We start from the raw sequence: 8,691 nt of genomic DNA on the forward strand, positions 1-8,691 counted from the left end.
ACTATTGCTTAATGGAGTAATAAACGCGTTTAATGTTTTCCAAAATGTTGCTTAATTTATTTGTTGTATGTGTATAGTTTACATTTTGTAAATAGTTGTTTGTTTCCTCTCATACACCGTTAGAATATGTATATTGTGTGTAAATACTTCGAAAACGCTAAAATCAACACTAAAGTATTTTATGTTTATGTAAATATACATGTATATAGTTTTATATATATATATGTATGTGTACTCTGTATATGTATATAACAGCAATATAATTTTACAAATCGTTTTAATATTGTATATGTAAAAATGTCAAATGGATTTCGGCTTTTTTAACAATTAAGAGTACGACAAACGTTTTTATATTACAAAAAACAATTAAACAAACACAAAATTAAACAAATACTTTGCTTTGTTATGTTTTACATTTCCAATTACAATTTCATTCAGATATCCGTTGTATAATATTTAAGGCATACATTTTGTATATTACTTGTATATATGTATAATGATTTATGTATATATATTTTTGTTTGTATACTGTTTAAAGACATTCAGTTAGAGCTGTATTAAAGAAACGATCCAATGCATATTGATTGTGCGCTGGCATTTTGTGCATTTTTTAAAAACCACGTCTAATGCTTTCAATCAAAACAACAAGGAATCATCATAAGGCCACTGCGGTCTGAGCTTTTTAAGGTGATGTCGTGTTTTGAATTTGGTTATGTGAATCAGAGCTGCTACTGCCGGATGGCAGGAAGGATACTGTAAACGTTAGAGAGAGGAATATTTAATTATTGTTATAATGATCGAAAAAACAGTTGTCTTACAATCGACACATTATTAGCAAGCGTTTACTTACACTTTAAAAAAAATGGCTTTCAGACGTATTGCGTCGGTACAAACTTCTACTTTTCCTACTTAAACAATTATTTACTGCTTTTTATTTCAAAAATGCTTAATTAAAGAAACTGAAAACACTAGACACATACATATATAGACAAAAACACACACTTATAGAGAACATGTATATATTTAAAAGGTTGATCTTCAACTGCTAATTGGTACCGGTTAATAAAAGAGCATAACTGAAAATAAAAAAGTAAAAAAAAAGTGGCGAAAACAGCTATATAATTTTGAATTCAACATAAAAAATTTTGTTTCTCATATAAAAACCTAAAAGGTTAACGAACACCAAATGAAAATGCGAAAATTGAAAAGTGATAACGGCGATTAGCTGATAAGTTAAGGTCAAAAGAACCCGTTGAAAAAAAAGTTGTTAAAAATTTCATATTTGCAAACATGCATGCATTTAGTATTATTATTTACTTAATATAATAACAAGTATCTCAAAATTAAAAAAAAAATTAAAATTATTACTAATACTAAAAAAATCAAAAAAAAAAAAACAAATAATCGTTAATAAAAATAAATAAATGAAATTAGTAAATAAAAATTGCATTTACAAATTTTAGACATTGAATTAAAATAAAAACAATATAAAATAAATTTGTTATATTTATTTTATGTGAATCCTATTAAAAAAAGTACCTTAACTTATTTAATTAATTGAAAGATAATGTATTTTAAAAACTTAAATGATGATAAGTACATACATATATAATATATTGATTAATATACCCTAAAACCTTCTCATAAAATTGCACCAACAATAATAAAAAAACACAAAAAATGTAATTAAAAAATAAAAATAAAAAAAATAAAAAAATAAAAAATAAAAAAAGTAATAAAAAATATAAAAAAAATTTCCCGCAAAACATTTTAAAATATAGAAAAAATAATAAAAGAACAAGATTAGTTATACATACAACGTAATGTTCTTCCCCTTGACATAATTAATTAATTAAAAAGTTTTCAAAAACCTTAAAACCAATAATATCGATTAATATACTCTGAACCCCTTATTAAATTGCACCGCAGTCCAAATGTCAAAAGCCATTTATCATAATTTGTAATTGACACAGTGAAAGAAATTGATGACTGTACATTTAATTACTTTCTATTACATTGCTAGATCCGTACTCACCGATTATGATAATTAAGAGAACCACACCGATCACACCCATAATGATCATCATTTTCATGTTAGCCCACCATTGTTTGCGTTTCAACTTGCCAGCTTGTTGTTCGAATTGCGAGGCACCGGCTTCCAGCGCATCAGCACGCTCACCCAGTTCCGATAGTTTCTGATCGCGCTCCAGAACCTTTTCCACATTCACGCGCATAATACCGACCACTTCATCGACCTTGGCTTGGGTTTGTTGAAGTCGCTTCTGCGCTTGATTATTATTGCTGGGACTGGCAGAGTTCGGAGGCGGGGGTAAAACAGGAAAACTATACAATTTTATACGGGTTAGATTACAAAATATAACAGGGTGTCCATTTCATTTCGTATGTAGAAATTTTTGGCGAGAAGCGTGTCAAACAGCTAACCCACCTAAAACACCCTGTATAAACATTTGTACAACACACAGACAACACAGGCTAGACCAAGTTCTTTACCAGAACTATTAAGTATTCATTGTATGTACGCAACTAATAGGCTGACAAGTGCACGATACAATTCTTTTTTAAGCAACTAATGATTGCATGCAGCACCAGCTGTGAAGTATTTCCCCCACTTGCCCTTATGGTATTTGCAAAGTAGTCATATCAATTGTAATACAAATGTCAGCTAACTTTTTAAGGCCATTGAGGTCATACCGGCAATAGCGATGAAGTTAAGCCACAAACGGTCACATGGATATTAATGTATGTACACATATATATATTAACTAATTCTATTTCTGCACTCTGAAGTCACTAATGGATTTTAATAAAACGTTATTTCAATCCACGTAGTTTGATGTTTGTATGTAAATTGTCTGCAGCAATAAACCAACCCACGTATTAAAGATAACCAAACATTAGGAAAATACGAGTACATACGTATTTAGTGTAGGTACAAACATATGTACGTTACCAATTCTATTGCACTGGCCAAGATGGCGAATATGTGCTAATTGCAATAATAGCACTAAAGTCTAGCGGACTGATAACACACTGACATGTAATGATTATAACTTTTATGATTTATCACACTATAGAATAAATAAATCTGCATTCTTACTCAGTTGTTGATCCAGATGGTGCCGGAAAATCATTTGGGTTCTCCATTTCTTAAAATTTTGTTGTTCTTCCGAACTTTGTGCGTCAATTGCTGGAACAAAGCGAAAGGCAAATAATGAAACAAATCGTAATTAAGCGCTCTAGCTCTCACAAAAGAACTGTGCTAGTAGTCAAGTCGTCACGCAAAACCGGATGAATCACCACAATGAAATGTATATATTTTTCTTGTTTCACTTAGCGACTTGTTGCACAGTTTTAATTGAGCTTCAAAACACTTGAACTTACCTTTATATTATATTTTAAATCACAACACTTTGTATTGTTTTCTTTTTGTGCGTATTTTATTTATCGCAGCAGCTAAAAACACAACCTTTGCAATTTCTTTTAGGTGAGAAACAAAGTAAATTCAGAAAGGATCGTGAAAAATGAACTAACTGCTCGGCGTTTTTGTCTGCTTTTCGCCGCTTTGTTGGATGATGAATGTTTGTTCAAGCGAAATGAATGGTCAAGGGTTGCTGTTGCATGCGAATTGTGTAGGAGACTTGTGTCGGCATAGCAGTTTATTCTGTAACAAAAGCAGTGGAGAATGATACATGTTGGTCTGTCTTTCATAACTAAGTTAAACTTTTATCTTTATAAATTGAAGACGAATATTAAACATCGAATATAGTAAATATCTACCAATATCTATTTATTTCATTTAATTTTGTTGGGTTGAAGTGTGGTTAATATTTGTTAATTACAACACTGCGGAAGGTAACACCGGGTGCACCAAAGGAATGTATATTCCGCAGAGACATAAGGCGCTCACAACAATTCAAAATATTAAATTCATATTACCATATATGTATATAATATTTAAAAGTTTACAACAGGAATTTTTAAATTGAAAATAATATGTATATATATATATATATGCGTATAGGGGTATGGGGTGTAATTAAGCAAACTAAAATTATTGTGTGTGACCCTTTTTAAATTATTTAGGGTTCACTTTATGTTAAGCGAAACATATTCATTCACATTCATGTATGCGAGTCTATGGATGTACATATATATGTACATATACATACACAAAAGGATGGAAATCACTAGTTTGGTATAAGCACACCCAATTCTCGCCAGCAATCGATGAAAGTAAATATACATATGCATATTCTTTGAAGAAAGCCTTCATTCTATGTTGCCAGTACAAGAATTTGTATGTAACTTGACCAGACCCCGACTTTTATGCGGCCACCTCCAAATCACATCAAGGATATCTGTCTGCCGTAGAAACATTAATGGATTTTTTGGGGTTAGAAGGTCTAAAGTCTTAAAGAGCTTTGATAGGTTTCCTATTGCCATAGGTTTCGAATTGATAATATAACTAAATAAGGAAGATTTAAAGGCTTAGCAGAAATATAACAATGACCATGAAGTCAAAGGTCTCTTCATCTCATTATGATTCTCTGTCATCCACGGTCTTAGCTACGCAAGAATTCGAACTTGATTATTTCATGTAACTACGTGTGTGTGTATGTATAATGAATATTTGGAAATGTCGCCAAAAATTGATAGATGAACTTGCCTACTGCGACGACCTTCTTTAAGGTCCGTTGATCATACGATGGTATCGCAAGCAATTACATACATGTGTGTGTAACATACAAACGTACAAGTATGACCAAATGCCATAAACCAACATGTGGCAGCAATAATCTTTATTAATTTGAGTGCGGCAACTAAGTAAACGTCTACTTACAGACTCACATACAAAGAGACATATGTATGTGTGTATATATTTATTTGGCAAACGAGTATACAAATTAATTACTCACTGCGAATTCTAACAAATCCGTGAATGCACCTTACATTGCTCGGTTAAGCACATGCCAATGTGTATGTTTGTGTGTGTTTGCTTTACTTCACGCCTAAGTTGGACAATTTTCCGCAGCGTACCGTAAAGTTCGTTATGTCATAAATAAATTCCTTAGAATTCGAGCGCGTAATAAAGAGGCGTCCATATTTGTTTCGCAATGAGATGCCTTGCGTTGCCGAACTCATGGTCACGGTCAGGAAATTAGAAAATTGTAACGAGTTCAACACCCACGAAAATTGGACAAAACGAAATTTGCAAATAGAAGTGTTTACTAGCAAATTGTTTTGTATTTTGGCCAACAATTATGTTTATTTGAAGTGGAAAGACAAGTTCACTCTTCTTGGAATGGAACAGAAAAATGAAGTTCTGTGATTGTATGCAGATAAAATTTCAAGCCCCAACTAATTATTTTCGCAAGACTTACCTCCACCAAGATTACAGTCTAGTGATTTTTCTGTGTGTCTGTTCTACAGGAGCCTACAATTTTATGTCGTCGAACACGATGTCATCCCAAGCCTTTCTGATGTTTCTTGGAACATTTAATGTTCCCACACTGCCACTTGAGTGTTGAACTCCGCCACATTTAAAAATAATCCGGCTATTTACTGCAGCAAAAAATTTAATTTGAATAATTGATATTTTCTTTCTCTCAATCGGCTCCAAGGAGATGGAGTCATGTGTGGAAGTTCACGCAAAGGATTAAAGTTATCTGATCGCCATTCACGCGGAAGTGGTCAGAAACGATTTTTTTACATATGGATCAAGCAGCTCATGACTTCCGGTCTCAGACCAAGTGTCCTCTGAGTAGCCAAAGAACATCCGTTTGAAGGCGAGCTAAAGTGAGAAAGCGAAACATCGTTTCTCAAAGTTGTGCGCTGGACTCGGTTCCCGCTACGTAAAAAATGCGCCCAATGACAAGGAAACAACAGCCTCCGATTAGAGACTCCCCTTTTGATGTCGACCACGGGAAACGCATTAAGAATTACTATGACAATATCTGGTGAATCAACGTTACGAGTTTTTGAAACAAAGGTTCTGCGGAAGGTTTATGGTCCTTTGCGCATTGGCAAAGGCGAGTATAGCATTCGATGGAATGATGAGCTGTACGAGATAAACCACGTCATTGACATATTTCAGCGAATTGAGAGACAGCGAATTAAGAGACAGTGAATTAAGAGACAGCGGCTACGCTGGCTAGGTCATGTCGTCCGAATGGACGAAAACACTTCAGCTCTGAAAGTATTCGACGCAGTACCTGCCGGGGGAGCAGAGAAAGAGGAAGACCTCCACTCCGTTGAAAACTTGAAATCTCTAATTGTCATCAAACTGCGAAAAGGAAGAACGACTGACGCGCTGTTGTAAACTCGGCTATAATTTAAGCGATCTCTACGCCAGAAGAGAAGAAGACGAATTGGCTCCATAACCGCTGAAGTGATTTAAGTTCACAGCGAATCACAGTTGTTCCAATTCGAAGCAGCAAGCTAAGTTAAGTTCTATTTTTCATGGTCCTTGCACCGCATTGAAGTCTTTCCTCTTTTGCTAGCATCCTCGAATACTGCGATATAAACTTTCAGAACAGGAGTCTTTGCATCCATTTCAATGCCGTATTTTAGTCCGTCAGTCAATGGGGAGTTTTGTTGAGCTATATTGATAATCTCACAAAGTTCCAGCTTGTCATTCTATATCATACGATATATACTAGGTCGACAAATATTTATCGTAAAGATTCCAAGAATCGGTTCTTGTAATCTTCAAGTCTAATAACCAATGCTATTTAATCTTGGTCATCATCATTATTTCCTGTATCTGCTCTTGGAGTATACTACATCTCGCTTTTTTGTGGTTTCTGCTATAGAACACATGTTAACGTTACCGTTGAACCTCCAAATTAGTTGTGTAGGCTTTCTCAGCAGCGGAGTTCTCGATACATAGCAATCCCTTAGATACTTTCCAATCTTGATGTTTTGATTCATGTAAAGGTGAACTTTTATTCGAGGTGGTGAGAGGAAGCAAAAGCTTTATAGCAACTACCTTCTTTTGTAGGCTAAACCCATTGTAGTAGACTTAAAGTTGTTGGATGATATCGTTGGCTCATTCGGAACTCTTCCGAAAGCTTCGTGTTTCGGCGTCGCGCCTCGGTTGTTAGCATGAATAGTAGTTTAATGGCGTCGAACATCCCACCCAGGGGATTATTACTTAAGAGGAAGTCCAGGCAACCCGAAACCCTTTTGCCCTTTTCTCACCAAACCTTTGTGAGAATCTCTCTCCTAGCTGCTGAACGTTGTCCGTGACTGCTTATTGATTATTTGCAGGTAACTTTGATATCTAAAGATCTCTCTATCCGCAAACTGTGACCCGTCTGGTCGTCCCAGATTTCCTCTAATCCACGACCGGATATACATATTCATGGATTCCTCAAAAATACTTTGGGATTATTGTAGGATTCAACAACAGCAGGACAGAATACATGATTTTATGAGTAATACGGACTGTTTCTTCTGATTCCCAAGTTACACAAAATGGTCTAAGCCTCAAAAGTTTTGACTGTAAAGAGTGATATAAGAAAGTAAGTCTCTGCCCTCTTTCCACTAATTACCTAATTGAAGAAAATCCGACTAACGCCGAGCTTTACTAATGTCTTGGATCTAAGGAGTTGATATGTTTAGCATAATCTTTCCACGATTTTCGCTTACCTTCTCAGTATTAGTGTTTCGAAAGAAATCACTTAATTCCTATTAGTCAATTTTATTTAATTTTACTGCACAGCAGAACGCAGAAAATCCGCGATATCCGCTTTTCATGAAAAGTCCAACTCATCCCAGCCTAAGTGTGATGAAGTCGTTGACATTGAAATAAACGATTTTTAGACCAACTTTCAACGTAATTTAGGTGGAAATTTGCATATGTTTATATAATCGCATAACATACGAACACAAGCGCACACTCACATACATCCACAAACCGAAGCCCCTCGTAGTCACCTGCTTTTAAGCAGACACCCATGTAGCAGTCGCAGCTTTTCTCGTGTAAAATTGCCACATTTTTATTGTGTTTGTTTGTGCTTATTTAGTTTTTATGTTCTCCCTAGTTTTACTCTAATTATTGCATATGATTTTTATGAATTTTAACTAACGACTTTTCCACGCTCAGTTGGCACTTTGGCGCTTTTTCTACACTTTTATTATTAGTATTATTTTTTTATTCTGGCTAAAACTTTGAATTAAATTGTTGGTGGAGATTATGTGCTCTCGCCGCTGGCGGAGAGTCAGACCCAGCCGCCCTGCGCCGTTAATTCGGTCTCTGATCCACTCAGGTAGCTGCGCACGGCTTCTCTTCGGTTCGTCGTTAACAACAACAACAATAACACAATTAATGCTATGCCAAAATGATTTGAGCCAAACTAAGCTACCAAAAATGATTACAATGCTATTAAGCGGCTAACTGATGGATGGCAAAGTGGAAAATATTAAATAAATACCAGACCAAGAGCCGGGATGCGCGCATTCGCAGTGTGTTTACAAAACAAGAAAGTCAGCGCGGTTCGCACGCAGACTAATTAACTCTAAAATTCTAACTCAGCCAAATCCACATCACCTGAGGCTTTGTATGAGTAGTGCTTAAAATATTCTAATTTAAGACAACTAAAGACAATTTGGCGTGAGTTTGCAAAGTGTTGGACAAATGTGGTGTTAAAGTGAAAAAAGAAGAAAAGT

At 34.9% G+C, this 8,691-nt stretch overlaps 1 protein-coding gene across 3 annotated transcripts; it reads right to left on the bottom strand.

Annotated features, from left to right (window-relative positions):
- Positions 1-28: 28 nt before the first annotated feature.
- Positions 29-3,598, bottom strand: LOC126756937 (synaptobrevin). Of its 3 annotated transcripts, XR_007666655.1 has the most exons (5): positions 3,403-3,598; positions 3,119-3,208; positions 2,036-2,343; positions 851-1,076; positions 29-753 (listed from the first exon to the last, which is right to left on the bottom strand). XR_007666655.1 is itself a non-coding variant. In XM_050470446.1 (4 exons), the coding sequence occupies exons 2-4, from the start codon at positions 3,163-3,165 to the stop codon at positions 683-685; spliced, it is 426 nt and encodes a 141-aa protein (XP_050326403.1). In that variant the 5' UTR covers positions 3,166-3,208; positions 3,403-3,596; the 3' UTR covers positions 29-682. The 3 variants fall into 3 exon arrangements, 2 of the variants coding, with proteins under 2 accessions (XP_050326403.1, XP_050326404.1); XM_050470446.1 differs by lacking the exon at positions 851-1,076 and having other exon boundaries at positions 3,403-3,596; XM_050470447.1 differs by lacking the exon at positions 851-1,076 and having other exon boundaries at positions 2,036-2,307; positions 3,403-3,595.
- Between the last annotated feature and the right edge of the window lie 5,093 nt (positions 3,599-8,691).

The sequence above is a fragment of the Bactrocera neohumeralis genome, chromosome 4 (assembly GCF_024586455.1).
Source record: "Bactrocera neohumeralis isolate Rockhampton chromosome 4, APGP_CSIRO_Bneo_wtdbg2-racon-allhic-juicebox.fasta_v2, whole genome shotgun sequence".
NCBI lineage: Eukaryota > Metazoa > Arthropoda > Insecta > Diptera > Tephritidae > Bactrocera > Bactrocera neohumeralis.

Bases quoted from the DNA above. Each gene is read 5' to 3' on its own strand.
- LOC126756937 (XM_050470446.1), bottom strand. From the start codon at position 3,165: ATGGAGAACCCAAATGATTTTCCGGCACCATCTGGATCAACAACTGA. The intron at 2,344-3,118 runs GTAAGAATGCAG...AAAATTGTATAG, and splicing joins CCATCTGGATCAACAACTGA to TTTTCCTGTTTTACCCCCGC. The intron at 754-2,035 runs GTGAGTACGGAT...TAACGTTTACAG, and splicing joins TCTCTTAATTATCATAATCG to TATCCTTCCTGCCATCCGGC.